This window comes from Ursus maritimus, unplaced genomic scaffold (genome assembly GCF_017311325.1).
Source record: "Ursus maritimus isolate PB19 unplaced genomic scaffold, ASM1731132v1 scaffold_24, whole genome shotgun sequence".
Taxonomy (NCBI): Eukaryota; Metazoa; Chordata; class Mammalia; order Carnivora; family Ursidae; genus Ursus; species Ursus maritimus.
The window spans coordinates 32,883,718-32,909,961 of record NW_024424897.1 but is presented as its reverse complement, the minus strand read 5'-3'; the positions used below and the strand labels follow the sequence as shown (position 1 = coordinate 32,909,961).

General features: G+C 35.8%; 1 protein-coding gene across 2 annotated transcripts in view; it reads right to left on the bottom strand.

The window, feature by feature from the left end:
- Positions 1–817: 817 nt before the first annotated feature.
- CLTC (clathrin heavy chain) overlaps positions 818–26,244 on the bottom strand; it is a 59,697-nt gene continuing 34,270 nt past the window's right edge. Inside the window, exons 11-33 of one of the 2 annotated variants that reach the window (XM_008695477.2) lie at positions 25,661–25,798; positions 25,298–25,462; positions 24,962–25,142; positions 23,437–23,600; positions 18,598–18,723; positions 17,837–17,979; positions 15,750–15,984; positions 14,942–15,064; positions 14,031–14,176; positions 13,624–13,807; positions 13,260–13,452; positions 12,429–12,586; positions 12,074–12,238; positions 11,847–11,954; positions 11,598–11,765; positions 11,318–11,467; positions 11,093–11,224; positions 10,471–10,581; positions 9,503–9,673; positions 8,925–9,146; positions 7,668–7,688; positions 3,959–4,034; positions 818–1,845 (exon numbers count right to left, since the gene is read on the bottom strand). In XM_008695477.2, the coding sequence (XP_008693699.1) occupies positions 1,721–1,845; positions 3,959–4,034; positions 7,668–7,688; positions 8,925–9,146; positions 9,503–9,673; positions 10,471–10,581; positions 11,093–11,224; positions 11,318–11,467; positions 11,598–11,765; positions 11,847–11,954; positions 12,074–12,238; positions 12,429–12,586; positions 13,260–13,452; positions 13,624–13,807; positions 14,031–14,176; positions 14,942–15,064; positions 15,750–15,984; positions 17,837–17,979; positions 18,598–18,723; positions 23,437–23,600; positions 24,962–25,142; positions 25,298–25,462; positions 25,661–25,798 (3,405 nt within the window). In that variant the 3' untranslated portion in view covers positions 818–1,720. The remainder of the gene's footprint in view (positions 1,846–3,958; positions 4,035–7,667; positions 7,689–8,924; positions 9,147–9,502; positions 9,674–10,470; positions 10,582–11,092; positions 11,225–11,317; positions 11,468–11,597; positions 11,766–11,846; positions 11,955–12,073; positions 12,239–12,428; positions 12,587–13,259; positions 13,453–13,623; positions 13,808–14,030; positions 14,177–14,941; positions 15,065–15,749; positions 15,985–17,836; positions 17,980–18,597; positions 18,724–23,436; positions 23,601–24,961; positions 25,143–25,297; positions 25,463–25,660; positions 25,799–26,244) is intronic. The other variant, XM_008695478.2, reaches the window with a different exon arrangement.

The following is a 26,244-nucleotide window of genomic DNA, read 5'->3' as shown; positions in this document are numbered from 1 at the left end:
ATGGGATGATTAAAAGTGGGGAAGGGCAGGGGTTCTAAGTTTAAAAAAAAAAAAAAAAAGCCTTCCACGCAGCTTATCGTCATTTGCCTTACCTAGAGAATCATACGGCAATAGAAGGCCAGGTAGAGGGCTCTCTAAATCTACTGAGGATTAAAAATGAAATGAACTTAAAGTAACATTCTCAACCATAAACAAAAAGGGTTGAATTCAAACACTGGTTAAAAAAAAAAAAAAAAATCAGGGGCGCCTGGGTGACACAGTGGTTAAGCGTCTGCCTTCAGCTCAGGGCGTGATCCCGGCGTTACGGGATTGAGCCCCACATCAGGCTCCTTCACTACGAGCCTGCTTCTTCCTCTCCCACTCCCCCTGCTTGTGTTCCCTCTCTCGCTGGCTGTCTCTATCTCTGTTGAATAAAAAAATCTTAAAAAAAAAAAAATCGAAGTATCCATAATTTGGGGGCCCTTGCTATTCATTCTTACATACTTTTATTTCAAGTTAATATAACATCTATGATCTGTACATTTAAGTGAAATGCTTAGAGGAAAACCTAAGGTACCACTTGGTTCAAATGATGGAGATGGCCGAAATGTAGCCCACTACAGTGCTCTTTCTTCACACTACTGCGCGTACCTTATTAACTGCAGGAAGGCACACGATGTAATGCTGTGTTTCCACATGCCGTCCCAATCCTCATTCCGCCGCTGTGCTCCTGCCTCACCGTACTGAGCCTTAGTATCCAATATGAAACTACCACGACCATGGTTCTTTTGGTTTAAGTTTGAGAGGTATTTAATTAAAACTGCCATTCTACATGTTATTTCCACAGTCCAGTAATTTATTTTAAATTTGAGTAATTTCAAATTCCACAAACAAAACTGAAGAACAGCAATATTTTGTTTGAATTCTCTCTTCTGTACACTCAGTGATCTAAAACACCACAATATCCAACATACACAAACCTCAGGGAAGGGTTAGTAAATACACACAGATTGGAATCATGGTGCTCTTTGTTCCTGAATGGAATGGTCCCACAGAAAAAGCACAGGATACAGCACAACATAAGGGCACCTGTTACATATGAAGTGAGCAAAAACACACTAGCATTTTCTATATGCGTAATGAGGAAACCTGCAGAGGTTAGAGGGTCTTTTATGCTCATTTAAAAGTCAGGCAAGTTGTCTGTAATGCATTTTTCAAATAATTTGGAGAGCACTGCAGTCCAATGTAGGATATGCTGATTAGTGTTGTCTTTGCTGGCACTGACAGTCTTACATGGTCATATACCAATATTTTTGCTGTAGCTTTTAAGTAAGATTTAAATGCATTTAGACAATACATATCGAAAGCTGTTTACATACACTAAATTTAAGAGATTCAATATTAGAGTTTTTTTTTCTTTAAACACTACAGAGTGCAAATCAGGTTCTTCACAACAGATTGAGTATTAAGCAGTTCTTCAAAGAATGAGGGGGAAGAAAAAAAAGCCCAAGTGAATAAAACATTGAAACTATTCCCCTTTGAAAATAAATTCTAAAATGATGCGGAATGTGAAATAAGCTTTTAACACAGGTGATCCGAGTTTATAGTTAGAAACAAAAAGTAGTCCTTCATGAAATAAAGGTTACAAGAACATGTGCCTGTTTTCCCGTTATAAACTGAGAAGCGGGTAGAGACGATGTTTCAGTACGAAAATAGGCGACTACAGGATCAGTTCTCTGTCTCACATGCTGTACCCAAAGCCAGGCTGTGGCTGTCCATAGGGTGGTGCAGTATAACCATAGCCAAAAGGTGCCTGGGGAGGGACTGCAACGCTGGGTCCTGCTGTCAACATCAACTGGGGCTGACCTAGAGAAGAAAAACATGAAGGGACAGAAGGTGGGGGCAGGAGGAAGGGGAAATTGTTAGCACTATAGGACTATCATACTCCTATCTCACCCACTCTAACAACAAAATCACAACTCAGAATGAGTTTTGTGGTGGCTCTTTTTTGATTATCACAATTTTGGCATGACAATCACCTTAAGAAGGGTTCTACCTAAAAAGCCAACAGTTCAGGGCAGAAGACAGAACTGTTACATTAACTATGTTATTTCATTTCATTTCAAGCAATATGCACAGCAAGATGGCTGCCAATAAGCTTATCACTGTATGGTATTCACACATTATATCTGGTGATAATATAATAAGCACAGAAAAGCTTAATTTTTTAATCGATGTGTTTTTCCCACAGATGAACTTTTAAAGTTAGATTTAAATTCCCAATTTAAAGGGGTGCCTGGGTGGCTCAGTAGGTTAGCGTCTGACTCTTGACTTTCAGGTGGGTCATGATCGGAGGGTTGTGGGATCAAGCCCCAAAGGCTGGCTCCGCACTCAGCGGGGAGTCTGCTTAAGATTCTCTCTCTCTCTCTCCCTCTCCCTCTGCTCACACACATGCTCTCTCCTCTCTCTAAAATAAATAAATAATCTAAAAAAGAAGTCTGATTTAAACATATCTAAATAGTAATGAAATGGTAATCTAATGCATATCTAGCAAAGAATCTAGTACTTATAATTAAGAGAAAACAAAAATAAGACATTCAAATATGCATTAGGTATGCATATATTAGAGTATACAACCTGTTTCAAATACTGTGTTAACACTCTTACGTGCTTCATTTAAAAAAAAAAAAAATTAAGTAAACTCTACCCCCTCAATAGTGGGGCTCAAACTCACAACCCTGAGATCAAGATCGCACACTCTACTGACTGAGCCAGCCAGGCACCCCAACACTCTTACGTATTTTAAATAGTGGTTGACCACATAAAGAAATCTATAGAAAACCTGGCTTATTTAAAGGGAGAAAACAACATGATACCTCTACCCACTCCCCCACAAAAGAAGTATTCTTAATCCCCCAAGTTAATGTAAACCTACTGCAAGGTCTCTCTCAGGCGAGTGACCTCGTGGCTCTCTTTTTTGTGAACAACCAAACTGCTGTTTGTGAGCAAATTCTTTTTGGAAACCAGCAGTTTGTAAAAATCACTTTTAACTTTGATACTGAAATTTTCAACTGCCTAGATGGACTCTCCATTTAAACACTCTGAAGACAAGCCAAATTCAGTACGTGCCCCTCAAGGTATTATTGTTCCTACTGTGCTTCCTATCTCAAATATGTCAAACATCTTGCTCGAAGTCTTTTAACCTGCTTTAATCTAATCATCTTAATCTACTTTTAAATTTATCTTCTCCAATTTTATCAAAACTACAGAGTCCTCTAAATTCCCCAAATCCTTTTTATCTATAATAAAAAGGAGATAACTGTCATAATAGATATGGATATTCTTTCCTTTAGCAAGCTGGTCACAATTCTATGCCTTCCTCCAAAGAACACCTGGTTAATAGTGCTATGATTTATAGCCTTCTAATTCATTGTTCAAATAAGTCTGTTCACCAAGAAAGGGAAAAGGGAAGTAGTTCAGACTTGCACATGGAAGAAGAAATTAAATTGCCTTCAATATTCACTGAGAGTCTCAAGATCCTCTCTCTCTGGAAAGTTCTCAAATGGAAATAACCCAGTTCTCTGCCCTGGTTAGAACTTAAAGAGAAGATGTACTCTTTATGTAAAGCACACTAAAGACAGCCTTGGCATGTTCTCTAACCTTCTGCACTTTTGGAAAACTGAATTCATGAATATTTCTTTCTTAGTAATTTACAAATCAATCAGTGAGCAGACAATAGGAAAATTGAATTTATGGTCCTAAGTGACTGTGTTTTAATATTGTCTTTGCATTTAAGATGACCTTAATGAATAACGTCCATGTCTGCTTAAGACTGTTTTCAGAAAAAGAATTATTTCTAAACTCAGTGAGCCCTCTGCACTTTAGAAACTTACTATATTTCTGTTTTGAGGGAGGATCCTTAAAGAATGAAACATTTGTCTACTACTTTTCTGTGGGGCTAAAAAGAGAGCGAGATTACCATAAACGATAGGTTGCGTCTCTGTAGCTTGTTCTTCTTCTTTTCTCAGTGATTCCGAAGCATCTAATTTATCCACCTGGAGAAAAACATGTAATGTTACTTAGCACCTCGAAAGTATTACAAACCTAGGTTTATGGCAGAAAGTGGAAAAGCCTTAGTATGTTAAATTTTGTCAAAATAAAACAGACTAAAGAACATTCTCAGGCCCCCTCAAATTCAATGGCAATGTTCACAGTTCAGTCAAGGTGATTTTTAGCACTGTCATTATAAACCCTCAGGAAGGAGGGATTTATAAATGCCATAAAAGCTCACGCCAGGCTAATACTGGGCATGCTAGGATGCAGCCAGCCTGAGGAAGGGAAATAACAAGAAGGAACCACTTTTTCAAATGAAGTTTAGACCGTATCAAAGGTAATAATAATGAACTCATGACCAGGCAAGACTTCCCTCCCCAAAGGAAAAGATATTCAAAGAAGTAAATGAGTTAATGACTGGACAAATACTCATTTGGAATAAGCTATCTTTTGCCAACTGTGCAGTTTCTGCTGATAATTGTTACAGGTGCGGACTGAAGTTTAAGACACAAAGTGGCTCCATATTCCATCTTTTAGATAAAGACAGGCTGCATGTTTTAATGCTCTATTTTCTAAGAAGTAGAAACAGTAGTAGGAATGCCTAATTTTTGCCCCAATGTCTTGAGGAAGAATTTTTTTTTTGCTTTTAATTAAGCAAAGAAGTGGCTATTACATGCTAACTACTCTAAATAAAAGTGGATAGTATCAGACAGAACTAATACTGTAGGAGTCCAAATGTTTAAAAAAATTTTTTTAAAAAGTGAAAGAAAGGAGCTGGAATACATAGGTCCCTTCACAAACTAGTTGAGTGACCCTGGCAAATCAGTACACTGATCTTCAAATTTCCTGTCTGTATAAAGATAGCTGAATAAGATAGTCTGCAAAATTTGTTCTGGGACTAACATGATTTGGTTCTGTAATTCTGTGAAGAATTGCACAGAAATGATATTAGGAGAGTGGGCTTATGGGATGTCTACTATACAACTTCCACCTGCATTTTAAAGTATATTTGTCTTTTAAACTATATTTAAAAGTCTATCATACTTCAGGCAAAACTAAAACTTCAAATTTTGATGTTATCTATTACTCGTGGTTTTCCAAGTCCTAAGTGCGCTGGGTGAGATGGGGGGCAGAGTGCAGGAAAAACATTTAATGAATATTCATGGCATATTACTCAAAAAGGCAAATATTGAAAATCACAAAAAAAGATATGCAGACTTCAGTGAAAAACTATAAAGACCAGGTCCTAAAAAGGTTAAAGTAGCCCCTAGTTTCTACTTGAAACTATTTAAAATAGTGTGTGAGTCTTCACACAGGTTATTGAGGTCGGGACAGTATTTTATATATATTTTAATTGTCCCGTATTAAATATTATAAATGTAAATCAAATCCATTCTAGTTTACCAGGGAGTAATTTGAGAAAAGTAAGCTGAGGTAGACACCCTAGATACCTCCAGATAAAATGTGGTTTATCTACACTAGGAAAATGGATTAGTTATGCTTTTGTATGCTGTTTTCCTGTTTTACAGCCTAAGTGTTCATGTGTTACAAATTACCCCAATATCAAATTAAAAACAACTATGGAGTAGAAGTACCATGAGAAATACCCAATATTTGGCAAACTTAAAAAAATTACTTCAGCTGTATACTTTAAAGCACACTCTGTGCCATCAGGGTCAGACAGGGTTTTGCTAACTAAACAGTATCCAAGAGTGAGCTAAAGAGGTTATATAAAAAAATACATGGATGAGTGTACATAACTTCCAAGTTAATAGAAGAAAAACGAAACGCCAACCAAAAAAAAGTCACCACTGCATAATACATTTCCAGACTTTCAAGGAAAAGAATCTGAAGTTAACACGTGTTTAAATATTAATGTCAGAGGTGAATCTGAGTCTGATGTTCAAGAAAAACATTCTATTAAAGTAATACATTAAAGACTTAGGAGAAGAAATATCACAATGCCCAGGCATGGACACAGACAGGTTGGGCATAGGGGAAAAAACAAAAAAATAATAACTCTGAAGGAATAGCATCAAATTAAGCAAAAAATTTTTATTTTTCTATATAATGGGACAGCCTCTGGCACAGCAACATCCAATTTTTGTTTCCACTGACCCAATTTAGATTGCTCAAAAAAGAAAAGCAGAGAAGGCTTTAATGAACACAAGCTTTTGTTAAGAGCTGTAACAAAAGTTTCTGATCCTTGGATTTAAAAAGAAAAATCACAGGTAAGCATGTCACTGAGTTCAGTTCCATCTGTACTATTAAAATTCACTATAATGTAAAAGGCTTTTCCACAAAGACTGCAATATGCTGCAGAGGAAAAGTTAACATGCAGTCAGTTATTTTGGTGTATGTGTGCATGAAAAAAAGGCAAAAGTACTGAAGCAAGAAGTGAGATCTGAAGATGACTGTTGCTATACAGGCTCTCAAGAAACACACACAGCCCACAGCAATGCTTTAAGAGTTTCAAAAGTAGTATGATGTAATTGCAATGACTCTTGTACATGCTTGATTTAAAACAATGCGTAACACTGCAGTTCAATTACCTGTTTTTCACACACACGCTTTCTAACTGCCTTGCCTACTAGCTGCTGAAGGGCCTCACACACAATGCATTTTACTCAGGTTTGCCCTAAGTTCCAATGGTGATTCCAGTTTGGTTCAACATAATTCCAAGGCATTGTCCCCCACCCAAATTCTTTCAAATTTGTTTCAACTCTCCTTTACCTTCCCACCCTTTTATTACAGCAATTTGATACCAGACTTAAGTTTGTTTCATTTATACTGGGATGGAGACAAGCCAATGAAGGAAGCAGCAACCAAAAGGTGCCTAAATTTGACCTTGGACAAGCCAACGGATGAATAAGAGCAAATTTTAGGTAGCTTCAAAGCTGTGCCTTATTACAGGAAGAAGTTAATATTGCTTCGTTATACACGGAAATAATCATGTTGCTTAGCAACAATTATAGCAAGCTACTCTCACAATTAAAAAAGTTTTGATTCTTCTTGAAAATGGACTAGCACCATAAGAACTGGACACCTGGAGAAACATGAGGAAAGTCTCTTCGGAAGCAGCTAGTATCTCTTGTATCTACTTTCAGCAAAAAATTAGTAAGAATCAAGAGATCAGAAACTGGATCACAGTCCTTCAATACCAAAAAAAAACCCCAAAAAGCCTTTTAGGGCATATATATACATATATAAATTCAACAACTGTCAGGCAAGCTCACAAAATAAAACCAGAGGCTGCTTAAATTTATTTAGAATATTAAGAAAATCCTATTATGGTCCAGATACCCTGACAGGGAAGAGAAATTTCCTGAAACTTTGGAATTAATATGGAAACTCACCATGCTCAGTTTTTAATAATATATTTAAGAGAGACTGTGAACCAACTACTGATTAGCCTCCTGCCCTTCCTAAAGCCTATTAGCCGATTAGTAGCAAACATCTACTAATGTCCTACAGCTCTATCATAGTTATGTTTCAAGGGACTTGCAGAGGCTTTAGTGAAAATTTATTGGGGGGAAAAAGCAGCAGCAGCAGTGTAGAAAAGGAAGGAAAAAAATCATGCAAATTCCTTAGACTTAGTCCTCCAGACTTAAAGATGGAAAAGAATCAACTTTCACCTTTTCCTTTATTGCATCAACCTGCAAAGGAATTCAGAAGGTGCAGCTTAGAAAAAAATCAAATTCCATATTGAGCATAAAAAGGTAGAATCAGCAACAAAGGTTTAGGGGAGAAACATCTAACCACTAAAAAAGGCATGAGAAAAGTGAAAATAAAGGGCATACTGGAAGCAAAATTTAGAATTTTTTTTAAACTTCAGAGATTATTGCGGAAGAATTTATGCTAGAGTCAGTGTGATAGAAAGCAGCTTAATCGCTAGTAAAACTTACAGCATTTCGGTTAACAGCAGCTTAGAGCCAAGTCTCATAAGTTGGCATTATGCACATGAAAAGAAGCTATTCTCATCTATTGCTCGCATAAGGCAACCGTTTTTTCTTACACTGGACTTCAAGCAGTTTTTACACCAAAAATGTTAATTCTTAAAAAATTATAACTGAACACAATGGTATCTACTTAGATGGCAGCCTAAGGGGTATATACTGGGGGTATTAGTACTTTTTCCCCCCTTTAGTCAGGCATGCTGAAAAGATCAGTTGTGAAACTGATTTTAATAAACATGTTTTGCTTTAACAAATGGATCCTTTAGGACCATTTTAAAATGTTCTACAGTAAAAGAGCTAGTAACCGTTGTGGATCAAGGGAATAAAAAAAAAATTTATAACATCAAAAAGGGACACTAAGATAAGTGAATTTTGTAAGATGATTATACCCACAGCTTGTTTAATGTACTTTTAGGTAATATGTTAATTATTAACCTATGATATTTTTAAATTAGGGGTTAAGCTACCAAAATATTGAGATTAATGGGATGTTAAGAATATAGATTTTGCTTCCCCAGAAGAAACAGGCAGACATATTAAAGTCAAGAGGCAACCAAATAAAAGGGAATCTACACTACTAAGTTATGGATATCTGTGTAATAAGAACTGATTTGAGGAAGATGTTATTCTGGAAAAAAAAAATATTTTATTAGATGTTTTAAAAAAAAAACCCAAACATAGAATATAGAAATAACACTATTCGCCCTCAGAAATACATGGAGGGTAAACATTCTGACAAATTATGTTTGAGTTCCCTTTTCCATTCAATGTCATTTGTCAGACATTACAAATTTCTGGAGAACAAAAATATTTTATGACAACCAAATGACTTACACTTCTACTAGAGAAAAAACATTTGAAAAAATAAATCTGCACTTGGAATTTTACATATTCTCAAGGTTAAGTAGTTCTGAATACACCCAGAGGCACCATTACCTTTGTCAAGTATTCCTTCATGACCTGGATGAAATAGGGCATGGCAAAATCCATGATATTGTGCCTCCATGCAGTTTCCAGGACAACGTCTGGCCTTAAAAGATCATAACAGGTAAAAAGACAAGCTCCAAAGCACTCTCTTTTTTCTTCCTGCAAAAACCACTGTAGGAGTTCTTCAGCCAACTCAGTATCTTTAGATTCAGAGGCATACTGCATTGCATCCTATTCAAAGGAAAGGATGAAGGTCAAACATTAAATTCAAATATACTAAACTGGCAAAATGAGTAATACAAAGGGGGAGAAAAACATCCCAGTTATATCATTTAAACTGAAGATTTGTTTAAAGAAAAGACGACAGGGTAACATTCTTTCTTTTTCAACAGAGGTTTGACATAAACAGAAGATGACCCCCAGAATCAAGAAACTAATTACCATCTCCCTCAAATGGGGGCTTAAAGGCAATTCTCATCTACTAATACTTGTATAGACTATCATCACTTCGAATATACCATTTTTAGGGTTAAGACAGATCACCTAGTACTTGATTTAACAGGCCTGCCCCCACCAACTTTATCCACCTTGTACAGGCTATCTTTCTTGCACAGCTCTACACTCTGTTTCCAGCGATTGTTCCCTTTGAAGAGATAAGCAGCAATTCTTCTGAACTCAATAAGTTCATGTTTTTCCAAACGCTGAGCAAGTGAGATATTGTCAAAGTTGTCATAAGCATCTATTGATGTTCGCAAAGCCTTAAAGAAAAAAAAAAAATCCAATGCCAAATGAGTTTTAGTTTAAAATTTGTTTCATCATTTTTCATTTAAAAAGTTGCAAGCTGAACAAGTATGGAGGTTCTCAGCAATCTGATTGTGTAACAATAAACTCCTCAAAGGTACTACAAAATTTCTAAAGGCACAATTTTCTCCAAGGTTTTCAGTATCAGGAACTAACTTGAATAGTAATGAAAATGGGAGGATTTGTAATTTGGAGGATAAAATTTAATGCTTTAGAGAAACTCCTGTTAAAATTAAACATGATATTTAGTAACACAGATCAGCATGAGATCTGAACCCATTACGCTGATAGTAAGAGAAAGAAAAAAGGCAACTGGCTTAACCTTAACTCTAATTTTGTGTTTGCAAAATTCTTCACAAGGCAAAGTTTATTAAAAGACAGATACTAATATGCTATTGGGCAAGACAAGCAGTGAATAAATACACTTAATACCAAGTAAGTTTTATGGACTAGTTAAGAGGTCAGAGACTTTTTGAACCTTACCTACAATCTATATGTTTAGGGACAAAATAACCATAATATTTTTCTAAAGCATTAACTAAGACATGATCTAAGCAAAACTCTGCAAACTTGGAATTAGAACTCAGCTTTATCAATCCTGAAAACATCAGTAAATTTAGATCCCAGGCATCGAAGTACCTACTGTTTACAATCCTAAGGGACAATGGGCTTTTTTTACCCCAAGACCTATCAACTTAACGACTCAATCATAACCTCAGTTTTGAGAATATATGCAAGAACTAAAAGGTTTTACCTGATAATCTTCTTCTGTAATAAAGAGGTTGTTCAGTGATTCATTCACAGATTTGTTATTGTGGTTTTGAACTGAACGCAAATATGGTTTCACCAGTGGTAGCTGTTTAACCTTTAAAATAAAAGAGTTTTGTTACAAATGCAGCATATCCTTAAAGTTCAACAAAAGTTGAAATAAGTCTTAATTCCTTGCTGTGAGATTCTATTTTTTTTTTTTTTTAAGATTTTATTTATTTATTTCACAGAGAGAGACAGCGAGAGAGGGAACACAAGCAGGGGGAGTGGGAGAGGGAGAAGCAGGCTTCCTGCTGAGCAGGGAGCCCGATGTGGGGCTTGATGTAGGGCCCTGGGATAGTGACATGAGCCGAAGGCAGATGCTTAATGACTGAGCCACCCAGGCACCCCTGAATTTTTTTTAAGATTTATTTATTTGACAGAGAGAGAGTGTGTGTGCATGCACAAGCAGGGGGAGCAGCAGAGGGACAAGGAGAAGCAGGCCCCCCACTGAGCAAGGAGTCCGATGAGGGGCTCAATCCCAGGACCCTGAGATCATGATCCAAGCCAAAGGCAGCTGTTTAACGAACTTAGCCACCGCCCCAAGGTTCTGAAGTTTTTTAAATTACCTTGCTGAAATAATTGACTGCACGAGTATGATCCAACCGGGGAGACAGCACCATCAGCAAATCATTTAACAACAGAGGCTTGAATTCTAAGTAGAACTGTATTGCTCTGTAGTACAGTTCTACATTGGCAACCTAACATGGGAAAAAATCCATATGTAAGTTAAGCGTTATTTCCTAATGAGTTCTCTCCTTTTAGAGCCTCTCTCTTCTGAGGAAGATACACACCTTGGTAATTATATCTTTGAACTGCCCTTCTTTCCATGCATCAGTTGGATGATTCATCATAGTAATTATGGCATTATCATATTCTTCATACTTGTCATACAAAAACACCAATTCTGCCCAAAGATGAGCTTGTTCTGCAGCTCTAAGCACCTACAAAACAAAGATTTAATTGCTTTAGATATGAGTCTGTAATTCTAGCTAAAGCCTAAAAAAGGAAAGCTTTTTTAAAGTTTTAGTTACAGCTTTGGAGCCACCTCACAATGTTAAAAGGCTGGGTTACCTTAGGAATATTCACTCTAGACCAGAACAGCTCCAGGTGCTCTCTCATTTTCTGTGGCTTAAATTTAGAATATAGAATAGCTAATTCGGTAAACATTCCCATATGAGCTCGCTCAAGTCCCAGTGCTGCTTCCAACATGGTTATCAGTTCTTCAAAATATCCTCGATCCTAAATAAGGGAAATACACAATTAAAGATAAGACTATCTGTGGCAATAGCTCTCAATTAATAAAAGACTCCTGTTCAATACCTGATAGTAGTTGATAAGTTCCTCCAATTCATCTGCATGTACTACTATATGAAGCCCACACATCTGAGCAAGACGGAACTCCTTGCCATCTACACAGGCGAAGCAGACCTATAACAAATATTTCAATTATGTAAACTCAAATATAAACATGGCTGGTTAATTCAATTAGTCAATTTAAAGAGATTTCTAAGAATCTTAATTCTTCACTCAAATTGGTGTGGGATTACCTCTTTCCATGTTCGAGTACTGTTAGCTTTCCTAGCTCCATCAACAGCTGCCTGATATTCACCCAGGTGAACCAGAGTAGATGCCAAGCGTCCAAAATTGGAAACATTATTGTACAATAACTTAGCAGCATCATACATTTTTTCATCGTAACAACGGTCGCCAACCTGAAACAAACACAATCCATTTTCAGTAAGTATAAACTCAATCCTCTTTCCAAAGTCACAACTCAGTTTAATACTGAGAAACATTATTTTTTCTTGGAAATCATCAATTGTGATAGGTTAGATACTATTAATAAAGTTGCTTAACAGTTTATTTTTACACTCTGAAAAAAAATCTGAACAGGAAACCCACTTGTTGGATATGAGCATTATTTGGCCCATTGATGAACTCTTCTAACTCTGCAAGGCGGTTTGTTTTAGCTAGGGCAAATATCAATTCTGTCTCCACATAGGACTCACGAGCCTTCTTACGGGCCATCTGCAAGTACTTCACTAGTTCTTCCCAGTTTCCTAGGTATAAAGAAGAAAATAAATCCAAACACTAACATCCTAACATTTATCTTTTCACTCGAGTAAATGAGAATTGTTAATTTCCTTTCTAAGGAAACAATATAGAGAATAACAAATGTAAACAATGAAATGTATCTAAAATGGCAAAATTTCTATTACATTTCTGTATTATCACTGACCAAATGAATAGCTAAATTTCCCTTTTTCTTAGAGTTGTAAGATTAGAACTCGATCAGAATTTTATGAGATTTCAGAGGCGCCTGGGTGGCTCAGTCAGTTAAGCATCTGCCTCTGGCTCAAGTCACGATCCCACGGTCCTGGGATCAAGGTCTGCATCAGGTTCGTTGCTCTGCAGGGAGCCTGCTTCTCCCTCTCCCCACCCCCCACCTCGTGCTCTCACTACCTCTCTCTCTCTCTAATAAATAAAACCTTAAAAAGAATTTTATGAGATTTCAAAACAGAAAATTAATCTTCCCTATGGACATTTATAAGTTCACAAAATGCAGCCCCTCTGTATGCGGACTAAGATGGAGTGCTAAATGTCTTCACAAGTAACCATGCAGTATCTCACTCCTACATAAATTCAGAATAGACCAGTATCTCAACACTTAGCTTAATCATAGCTTAGGCCCATTTTCTGAGGTCACAAACACATAAAAGTAAGAAGTCATACCACTAGTGTTGGCAGCCTGAACAACTTCCATGTAGGATGAAGGATCATCTGCTTTGATATAAGAATCAATGGCTTCTTTCACCATTCCTTTCTGCAACTGGGCTTTTGCAAGCTGACTCCAGACTGCAGGTTCATTGCAGCGTTCAGCAAATTCATACGCCCGATCCAAATTTCCAATATGCTCAATCAAGACCTAGGCAACCAATTTTTGAATTTGGGTTATAGTAGAATGAATCCTGCCACATAGCAATTACATTTAAACAGTTAGGATTTTATTGCTCTTCTATTGCCAAAGCAATCAATTATGCTGGGCCTAACAGTACAATGCATCCATTAAATCAACTTAGGCAATCTGAAGATCTACCTGAACTGCTGAAGTATTGACATCAAATTTCCGGAAAATGGCAAATGCTTCTTCAAACAACTCATTGCAGATGGCGATATTGGCAATATCTGGGGCATCGTAATTATCCAGGCGGTTAATATACTCCATAACACGTGTACGGTCAGCCTTGATTGCAGTGAGGATGAGAAGGTTTTGCAGATTCCTTTTAAGAAAAAAAATTCATTATTTCAAAAGCTTATTAGTCATAAAGAACAAACACTGTGACTATGAAGAGTTTTTTGTCTCAGAGGCAGGGTGAGAGGAGGAGGGTATCAGAAGATCAGAATTCAAACAACATCCTCTCATCTCTTTGTTCCTTTTCAAAACTGACAGGCTGTAATTTAAGACTGAATATAAATAGCCAGTGGACCCTTCTTATAGCATACCTGTGTTCACTGAATACAGAGTTATCAAGGACAATTTTTTCCAGCAGTTCAATGAGTTCATTAGGAAGGTCTGCAGTCATGAAAGCCTTGACAGTTACTGACACTTCTTCAGGGTCCTGAGTCTCAGACAAAGCTGTCTGCACAACCTACAGAGTATAGAGATAGATATACATAGATATAGATACACAGGGATTTAAGTACTGAAAATCAAGGTGTTTATGAAGACATTATCTAATAAGAATAAGCTGGCATCTCAGTAGAAAACTTGAAATACTGAAGAATGAAGGAGGAAAAATACCTTTAAGTTCACCACAGGAAGGTTTTTCTACACAAATCTACATATATCCACATCATGTGTACTTCCATTCTCTAGCAAAACCACCCTAATTATATCATTTCTCTCTTTTTCCCTGATTAAAAGTATTATCCGTAATAACCACTCCTCATTATCACTTTAATGGCTAAATATGAATTCAACCACATAGATGTGGCAATACCGACCCAGTAATTCCTCTATTTTTGGCTAATTGAATGGCTCCCAGGTGCTTCAATAAAGTATTTTTTCCCCTGAAGCTTTGTATCTAAAATGGGATTTTTCCTTAGAACTGCTTCCTAGGAGAGGAACGAAAAATAAATAACCTTCAATTTATTCTCTTCCATATTTGTACTTCTACCAGGAGAATTTAAGAACCAATATAACAACCTTCAATTTTTAAGATTTTAAAAAATGTTTCAATTTATGATTTGTGTGCAATATATATGTATATTAGTATAATTTTATTTTCTTCTGTTTTTTTACTGCCTTCTCTCGTAGTTAAATATGATCCATTTGAGTACATATGGGTATGATGACAGGAAAGGTTTTATTCATAGGTAAAAAGATGAGCCTTAAACACATTTGCCAATTTTACCTGGTCAATTAGGGGTCTCCTGTAAGGATTGCTTTCCAGCAGCACACTACCCCATAATTCTGGATCCTTTCGGCGTACCAAATACCGGGAAAGACTTTTAAAGAGGGAATTCTCATTGCAAACCTAAATAAGATATTAAAGGTTAGTTTCAAGGTAAAAGTAAAGATTTTTTATAGACTAACTTTAGTTTTAAAAGTTATTTCCTATGATATATACCGTTTATTGTTTTATTTTTTAAAAAATTTATCACTTTTACATATCAACTTGAATAGGCCACAATCAAGTTTTTATTAAAATTCATCATGTAATCCCGGACTAAAAGGGAAAAAATGCTGTAAAGGACATTATCGGGATAATGACAAAACTAGAATAAGACAGATTTTAAAATTATTCTGTCAGTGTTAAGATGACTGAAGTTGGTATCTACAGTGTGGTTATGAAAACAGAATATCTTTAGTCTTAGGAAATACACTCTGAAGAGGTACACAACTTATTCTCATATGTACACATATACATATATATGTGTGTATATGTGTATTTATGTACGCGACAGTGTATGAGAACACAAATGATAAAACTACTGGGCTTAAAATGTTAATAGGTGAATACAGACTTAATTTATTATTTTGGCCACTTTAAATTCACAATTATCATCAAATAAAATTTTTTTAAAAAGCACACATCTATAAGGAATGCTCTGTATTACCTAAAGCCACTGTGAAACTCAAAATTCACTAATCTAACATTATACAACAGGTTTTCAAAAATGCAGCCTTCTCTCTGTACACATTTAGCTAGCAGTACTCACATTAATAAGTTCCAGATCACACTGGCCACGTTCATAAGCAACACAGGCCAGATGTGGATCTCTCTTCTCACAATACTTTCCAACAACGCGACTGTCATAATAAGGATTTTCACGAAGAAATCTCTCTGGGTTGTTATTACTGTCTATGTAGATTTTGGCTAATGCGTTGTGAGTAGCAGGCTCCTCACAGCCCTCATGAATTCTGGCCTCTAGCCAAGGCAGAAGCAGTTTCAATCTAGTATTAAAACAAAACAAAACAAAAAAAACCACGTACACACACACAAAACAACAATACAAAACCACACGATATATTATTAAAAAAACACATCTCTTGACAATGCTAACTACAGAAGTACCTTATAGTATATAATATGCTTTCCCATACATAATTTTGAATTCTCAATAATTCTATTACAAATTGGGAAATTAAGATTCAGAGATGGTTAAATGTTTTGCTCAAGATTACACAAAAGGTATAGAAGACTCTCTTTAGAATCTCCCAGTCCTATCTGCTACATTATTTAGATAGGATACAGAAATGTACAAAATATCCAGACTTCAGATAAATTGTTTGGAAGTCAGATGGGAATGTCATATGGAGAAAATAGGCTAGATTACCTAAGGTTCCTTACAATTTTAACACAATTTACAGACATTACCTACAGCCAAAGGGGGCAGTACCCTAAATACACAATGTGAACAAAATCTGGTGACTTTAGAAGCTCTGGGTTTAATAATTCTAGCAGTCATAGGATCATGGTTTCACTAAGCTACAGCTTATGTTTCAATGGTCCTGACGACCCAACACTCTTTTGACCACGGTTTAAGTATTAAAACCTAGAGGGGGCGCCTGGCTGGCTCACTTGGCGGAACATGCAACTCTTGATCCCAGAATTAAGTTCAAGCTCCACGTTGGGTGAGAAGATTACTTAAATAAACAAACTTTAAAAAAATTTAAAAAAAAGCACCCAAAGGAAAAACAGGCCATATTCTGGCTACCAAATTCATGTAGTTATTAGGAAAACACTCCCATTAGGGTAAAGACACAAATTTGTATTAAGGCAAAAAAATCATGATCCTATGAACAAGTTCAACCCAGGCAGATGTGCCATGGCAACTGAAAAAATAAACATTAGCTAAGGCACATCTAGACTAGTGACTCAGCTCTAGTTTATCACAATATAATTTATCATTGAAGACCAAATTGTCTAACTGTAACTATCTGGCTATTTGTTTGGAATATAAAAACAAACAAGATCATTTTCAGGTATTAGATTTTAAGACTCAACTGAAACCTCTTTCTAAATGTTAAATTGTTACGACCTATAATCAGTTCAAACTAGGCTCAAGCTTTTAAAATCAGTACTATATTCTATATCTCCATTGTCCTTGAATACAAAATTTTTGTTTGAAATATTCAAATACAAATTCTACGAATACCATTTCTAGGATACCTATACCAACTCAGGTTAAAATTAAACCCCATAGGTTTTCTTGTTATCTTTTCATAGCCAGAGTAACTTCCCACTGTTAGACCAATCCACCAACCTCATTTACTACATCAACACTTTCTAAGCACTAGTTCATTAAAATGTCCCAGCTAAAAAAGACTTCATGGTATAATAAATATCAGAAGCACTTATACTATACTGTCCTCTACTGGAAACTCAGAATTCGTATTATCACATTAAAATTAAAAATCAGTTTAACCCAGAGTTATACAGGGAATTCTTTTCTCTCATTATACTTGACATAAATTAATCAGAGAAGAATTAGTTACTAAAACGGTGTCATACCTAACTAAAAAGAGGTTTTTTACATAGCTTACATTAAACAGTCAAACCACACAGCTGTAATTATAAACACGTAAATAACGTCTATGACAAAACTGTAATGTTTTAGAAAACGGATTTTTTTTTAGCACGACAGCTAGCTGATCACTTCTAAATTAGATGTCTCCAGGGAATTATAATCCATGTTTTATTGAATAGCTTTTAGGTAAATGACAGTCTGTATTTTTAATCCATTAGCATGCTAACAGAGACTACTAATTTATCCCATTTAGGCAGGTTAAAATGGTACTGCACCTGTTTCTTTTTTCAACCTCAGCAACAAGCTCATCAGTAGAGAATTGACCTCTTACAACAAGAATCAAGTTTTTAATGACATCTTCAGAGCAATCAACATCAAGCAATCCTCCAATAACCACAGGAAGTCGACTTGGATTCACCTACGGTTAAAAAAAAATGCCATTATGTTATTAATAAGCAAAGCAAAAAAGAGTTTTAAAAAAATTAAACTCATTTCCCTCTTTTAAGCTCAATTTAAAAATTCAGTAATAAACCAAGAGTCTAAATTTAAAAGTAGACAGAAAATGTTAGGAGGAAGTCTGGGTTGGTTAATTACTTACCTCAGCATTGCTCTAAACTAAGTAGGTCTGTTCAAAGAAGCTACAGTCACAGAATGTTTATGGAAGACTAATTAAAAGGCCACCATTACAGAAAAAATGCTTTTCTATTTCTCAAATTAGAAGGTAAGGCTTCAAATATCTATGTTTAAGATGGTTTTAAAACTGCTCTAAAGTCTATCGCCTCTACATGAATACCTCAGGGGTTGGGTTATCAAGTAACTAGTATGTAGGTCACTCAACTTTTTCAACCACAGGAGTCTGTTCTGTTTTATGCTTAACATGAAGGTAAAATTCTAATCTAAATAAGGATTCTGGGGGGGGGGGAGCTGACAGGCATTATAGCAGACCACTCCCATTTTGTACAGTTTCAAAAGGAATGAAGATTTCCAGAGTGTGAGAAGTAAAAGTTACAGTAAGGTATTTTTAAGCATTACTTACCTTTTGTACATATATCTCTATATACTTTTGAAGATTATTTCTATATAAATAGAGCACCAAATCATGGACAAAGTCAAATCGATCACATACAATGATAAGTGGTAACTGATCTGTTAGCTTTGCTTCCTGAAAAAAGAACAAAAAGAAGCCTTAATTTTCCCCTTCTGTAAGGTTATCAAATCTATGTTAAATATGAGAATCTGTTCTACACTGGTGGGGGAGGCTCACATAAACTTGGCTCTTCTCTCAAAGAAATGCCTCAGTAGCTGGTGTGTGCCCATCCCAGTTTCACTATATTTTTACTAAGCTAGACTTAGATTCATAGCAAAACACCAAGTCCTTTCCACATATACCCTTTACCAAAAAAAGCCACCAGTGGCATTTAGGATATAAATTCATCACTGTAGGACTTTCATTAATAATAACATTGCAAGTGAGTTTGGAGTTGACTTAAGAACTACAGTCACATTACAAAAATTACGGCATAAATGGCTCATAGTCGTTTCAAACTAATGATTTTTTTTTACCCCTCCCAAAATTCCAATCTATGTGGCCAGCCTCTAACACAATTACAATGAAGCCTACAGGGAGCAGCATGATGGTTTAAAAAAAAAAAAGCACATAAGGAAAAGACATCTTTAAATTACCAATCACTTTTACCATTACAAATACCAAGCTATAATCCTACTTATAGATTGACACAAATGTTACAGACAGATAGGTAAGACCTATACTGGGCATTTACCTGATACATGTCCTGTTACATTCCACAGATATAAGGTACAGCACAAAAAACAACAGTTTCCATCAGGAATTCATTTATACACAGTGAAACATTCCTCAATAAATGATTCCTCTATGTCAGTCTACTAAGGAAGTACAACTAAGCAGGACAGGACTTCCCCCAATGACAGCCACTGAGAACATTATTTGCAATGTTAAAATAAAATGGTTCCTAAGTTTAGTGCATATCACTCATCCAATTATAAATAATTTGAAGATCAGCCTATGAAATGTTCAGAGAACACCAAACTAAATCTGGGAGTCAGGAGAAATTCCGAATAAAAAAATTGAACTGGCTGTAAATCTGAAGTGGAAGTTCAGCTGCAGATTTTTCCCATTAAGTCTAAAGCATGTATTACTTAGCACCATGGAAACTCTGCACTAACAGCTACAATCATTTCTAGAAAAAATGTTGGATCTGCCTATCCAAAAGATTTCAGTTGGCCAAGTTTTTCCTACTAAATGAACATCAGAAAGTTAGCGGATCAACACACTAATCTTCTTTATCCTCTTTAATATACACATAAAATATTATATACTTATTCTAGCACTTAGAAAATACACTTGGAAGTAATGTAAGATTACCTAGGTGTTCTATTCTCATGCATGGGTGTTTAAGATTTCTGCTGGTAAAGACAACTATACTGTATTTCCCAAGAAAATTTAAGAGTGAAAAGTAGATAAAAGCTAGTGTATTTTCTTGACTGCTAAATCTGCACATGATTTCACACATGGGAGTAATGCTACTAATATTTTAAATTATTTACTAAAAAGGTTAACCCTCTAGCTACTATGGTTAAACATTTTAAGAACAAAACTGAAATTATATAAACAGGTTCAGAGATTTTCTTAAACATTAAGTTATTCACTTAACTAATATTTACTGAGTATCTATATACTGAATACTGTTCTTATGCACTGTAGACATAGCAGGGAACAAAGTAAAGCATTCAGCATTCTCTCAAGGAACTTATGTTCTAGTGGGAAAAGGCAATGTCTTGTAATGTTAAGTGTTTTAAAGAAAAATAAAGCAGACATGGGGGAGGTGAAGAAGGTACAGGGATGGGTTTTATTCTAAACAGGGTAATCTGAGACATCCTTTCTCACATTTCATCAGAAATGTGAACAAAGGTAAGGAATTCTAGTCATGAAGATTTGAGAAAAAAGTAGAAAGGGGCACAAGCAAATGTCCTGGGGCAGGAAAGGGTTCAGGGAGTTCAGGAATAACAAGCAGGCCAGTGTGGCTTAAGTACAACCAGAAAAGAAAAATGATAAAAGAAATAAGATCAAAGGTAGTAGAAAGCAGATCATGGGTCTAAAGAACAGTTCCATGCTTTAGTTCCACAGGGTGAATGCATGAGCCAAATGATGCTAATGACACCATTTCATCCTGCTCATAGGCTACTTTAAAGGAGAAGTCATAATCTACCAATCTCTGTATTCCTGGTGGCTAACATGTAACTGGTACTTGAATGTTAAAAGATCAGAGTATTTTTCTTACAGTTCACATGTAACACCAGTCAATTATCATACAGCTAGTATCTCCAAAATGAAGTTTAATGACAGTGATGATGAGATGTAGCATTATAGCTACATTCTACAGATCAATAAGGAAAGTGAGTAAAGGGCCTAGTACTTACTACTTCTTACTACTGGGGTGAAAGGTTGAATATAATAGTAGCACCTTATTACTGAGCTCCCATCTCAGGCTGAAGATTAACTTAAGCTTGAATTAAAATTCCTTCATAAAGTCAGGAATAACTTAAAACTAAAGAGAAAACTTGCCTGACAGACAAAGATCACATGTTGGCTGACTCTACCTTATTTCCAAGGCCCACCAACACAGTTTATTAACAATGGTTATCACCTGAACACCTATGGCACACAAGGTACTTGACTAGATCAACACAGCTTCTGGCTGGAGAAATGGAGGCTAAGGCACATTAGTCAATTTGCCTGAGGTAACAGCTAGACAAATACCGAATGAACAAACAATAGCTAATGACAGAAACAGAATTTGAACCAAGTCTAACTAGTTTAAAAGCCCAAAATCCACATCCATTTCCCTACTCTATCAGACTTGCCCCTAATTCACAGTGTGATGTGTGGAAGCGGAGTCCTCTTCTCATTAGATCTCAGGGGCTAAGCAACTTAAGGTTACACCAGGCTAAAATTCAGAGGACTTTTTGTGAAGCTCAAGATCATAATTAAGTGAAAATAGTTAATTTAGTCCCATTTTACATATAAATGACTCAAAAAAACAAACCCAATTCTAAAGAAATGACAACTGAACCTAACAGTCGAGAGCTTAATAACAAGGAAAAAGGAATCAGTGTAAAAATCTGGTAATATTTTTAAAAAAAGGGAAACAATACCGATACTCAAAGGAGGAACTGAATTGTTGTCATGGGTACTCTAGTCAAGCATAGAGCATCAAATCTTTCTCATCTGGAGGGCTTTTTGACACCAGAAAGACTTGAGTTTGAACACATCGTACTAGCCAGGCTACTCAGAATACTCACGACGGCCAAGACATTATATAAAGCTATCCATACTATGGCGGAAAGTTTCTCTCTTAATCTAAAATATAAGGCAACTTCTATACTTTAACCACCTCATTACATTAAAACCTCTAAGAGTCTAGCTGTTCAATCTAGAGTCCAGTAGTAATTCTTCAAAAGAGCAAACAGCTAATAAACTAGATTTAGGGACGCCTGGGTGGCTCAGTCAGTTAAGTGTCTGCCTTTGGCTCAGGTCATGATCCCAGGGTCCTAGGATTGAGTCTGGCATCAGGCTCCTTGCTCAGCAGGGAGCCTGCTTCTCTCTCTTCCCCTCCTCCTGCTCGTGCTTATTCTCTGACAAATAAACAAAATCTTGAAAAAAAAAAAAAAAAAGGAACTATAGATTTAGATAATCTATGTTATTTTAGATACAGTATAGGAGCTGGAAAAGCCTATTTTTTCTACTGAATTACAAAATAATTATTTTGGCTTTCATTTCAACGTAAAATTCTTCCAAAAGACAAAAATACTTAAAGAACTTCATATGCACTCTCTGGAATCATATATATAATTTAAATGCAAAATATAAATACATATATTTTTCAGGGATAATCTATGTGTTCTATAGTTTATCTGATTTTTATTGACAACTGCCAATTTTAAAGCTTTATTTTCTTCATAGTATAACTGGTAGATATGAGAATAAAGCTAAAGTTAAGTAAACATTAAACAAATTTAACTGCCCTTAGGTACGTTCTGATGAGCTAAAAATCTTTAAACCATTACTCTTCACTACAACACAGGCAGTTCTTACTTCTCTATTAACTAGTGTCACAAAGCTGAGGGGTTTTGTTAGATCTTACCCTCAGTTTAAAGAATTACACATGATTAATATTTAGTTTCTAGAGAAAAGCTAATTCAATGAGAGAGAAACCTACGTCCTTTAGATAACACCTTTGTATATGATAGAGGCTCCTGAAAAGGACACTGAGAGCAAACTGATCTTAATCTTTACTAGGAGCATACCTGAAATTCTAAAGTAACATTGAGAATCTCCAACCACTTTTCAAAATTTTTCTTCCAAAATTCAAGTGAAAGAAAGGAAATTCTTTCTACATAGTGCTTTTTCTTTTTTTAAAGAGATGTTTGTTCTTAAGTATTACTTACCAATTCCCTTCCTTATTTCAAAGGAAACCACAGAGTATTAAATTTGGAAGAAATAATGCAGCACATATTTGAGAATGCTAAGAATCTCCCTTTTAGGGAAAAGGGTATTTTTTAAAATTTATTCATCTGAGACAGAGAGAGAGAGAGCGCGCATGAAGAGGGGGGAGGCAGAGAAAAAGGGAGAAGCAGACTCTCCACTGAGCAGGGGGCCCAACATGGGGCTCGATCCCAGGACGTGGAGATCATGACCTGAGCCGAAGGCAGACACTTAACCATCTGAGCCACCCAGGTGCCCCAGGGAAAACAAATATTCAAAAACTCTGATGAAACCGTGCAAAACTGCTGATCTTCAATCCAGCCAAAAAGTGCATTACTCAAAACCACTTACCTTGAGAAAATTCTTGACTCGCTCAGGATCATAGCAGTTGCTTTCTCTGCAGATTCTTTCTACTTCTTTGATCTGCCCAGTCTTGCAAGCTGCCTGAATATACTTAAAGTGCACATCTGGGTCCTGACTAAAGTTAACAATGGATCCCAGAAAATAAAAGAGACCTTGAAAAGACAAATAATTGAAATTAAGCATAGGTGCACCTTTGAGAATGACAGAATTGAAAAATATTTAAGCAATTAAAGAAACATCACGTCAACTCTACCTCAATTTAAAAATGACTGTTATATCGAATAGCCCCAAATAAAAACTGGTTGCTCAAAAAGCTCAATAAGAATACTAATTAATCCAGTAATCAGTTCAATAAATGAATATTCACTTTAATCCCTATAGAACAGACAATTCAATGTTTTCTAGTAGTTGAGAAGCAGTTAGGAGGCAGCTACCTAATACCAAAGCTAATCACACCATGTTCCATCTGAGAAATTTTAAACGCTCAGAGCAGGTTTTTCCTATATGCAGTTAATAGGAAAAATACAAGTGGTATGAAAAGAATTTAATGCTGTCCAACAGACTTTTCTGTGATAAAAATGTTCTATATCTGCACTGTCCAATATGGTAGCCATAAACCATACGCAGCTATTAAGCACCTGAAATGTGGCTACTGTGACTGAAGAATTTGAATTGTGTTCAATTTTAATTACTTTAAATTTACATAGCTACATGTCACTAGTGGCTACTGTACTTGAATGAACGGAATCAATTTCGTGCGTAGTTAATATACAGAAACTGAGAAAAGTAGGTAAACTAGTAGAAATCTTATTCTGTCTAGAGCAACAGGACCAAAAAAAAGGAAAAAAAGATGACTGGGGACCAGAATTTTAGCTAATAAACCTGAGCGTCATCCAACAGTGATTATATTGGTACTCAGTATAGCAGTGATTCTCACGTGGGGTGATTTTCTTTCCAGGAGACAGACACTTGGCAATGTCTTGGAGACACCTTTGTTGATCACAACTGTTTTAGCTGCTACTGGCATGTAGGAGTAGAAGCCAGGGATGCTGCTAAGTATTCTGCATGCACATGACAACCCGCCCCCAAAACAAATTATCCAGCCCAAATTATCTATAGCACTAAGATTGAGAAAACCTAGTGGATAGTGGTAGTTACAAAATGTCCTTGCCTTGGCTAGAAACACTGCCATTTTAAGAGTCAGATAACAGAAGTGTGAAATCTTATTATACCTGGTCATTATAGTATTTTCATTTTATACAATTATGACAAAGCTACTACATACATTAGTGTCTTAAAATTCTGCCTTTAATTCATCTATAAAATATCCAAACTGACAGTCTCATTCACTGCACATCTCTACAACCCAACATAAAAGAATTTACATTTATTAAATAAAACTCAAATTGTCCCATAAAATTTAGCTTGTAAGAAAGACAGAATTTCCAACAGTACAAGATCATAATACCCCTCTTGGCTCTCCTAATTAAAAACAACGCAAACTCTTAATTACCTTCAAAACTCTTGAAAGATTCAAAAAGTTCAATCAGAGATTGAGTTGACAGTTGTTCATGATACTTCGAAGCCACTTGAACACAGATCTGCAGATTCTGACGAATATTGGCAGACAGCATGGCCCTGAGGCATTCTAGGGAGTCTTCTACTGATAAGGACCCAAAGTAATTCACTAACCACTGGAGGACAAAATAGATAAACAAATATATAAATGAAATAATATTGAACCTAATGGTGGAATGAAATTACTATTACTCAGTACTACAAACACATTTTCAGTATACCAATCAAACATATCACCATCTGGTAGGTAAGAGACTACAATATACAATACCTCAGGGTTAAGAAGATGGGTGTGAACAACTGCACGCTTTATGTCATATAAATCAGTGAAGTGTTCTAATGCACGCTGCAGCAGACCAGCCTTTTCACACAGCTGAGCGATATGAGCCCGGTCATAATGTGTGAACATCTGATTCCCTAGAATAGCATCTGCAACCTATAAAACCACAAATAGGACAGATTTATTTTATATCCCATTTATATCGATAATCCTATATCCAATTACAAAGATTCAACAGTGAATAAATAAAGGAGAAAGTAAAGGCATCACAGTAACTTCAAATAGCTTCATCTAAAAAGCTCTCAATAACTACTAGAACAATGGAAACATGACTAAAAATCAGATAAAACATACTTGAGGCGCATGCATAAGGTTCATCTCAAGCAACCGTGTCTGTAAAGGACCTTCAGATGGGCGATTATTCTTCAGGGCATCAAGCAAGAATGCTGTACACTGTTGAATTAGATTGTATTCCATAAAGACATCTACAATCTGGAAAAAAAGGATTTAAGGAAAACTGTTTTAAGATGTTTAAAACTTGCTTTTTGATACTGTGACAATTTGTAAATGAAATTAAGTATCACTTTTACATATAAAAAAACTGCCAGACTAAATCCCAGATGCAAATATCATTTGTACAATATAACTTCATAATTTAAGAATAATTTTTTGTCCTCTGCAGTTATTTTTAGTTCTGGTAAAAAAAAAGAAAAAAAAATTATATACTATATATAATAGCAGAATACAATCAAAACAATAGTTTTAAAATGTTGATGAACTATTTAAAATATACAAAATTTGAAGGAGTCTGAGCCCCACTTCCTATATGTATCTCTTTGCTTACCCAATGGCAGCAACCATCCTTTTTGTCTTATTATTCCCATATATTTTTCATATATTTAATATATATATACATCTCTGAACAAGATGGTATGTTT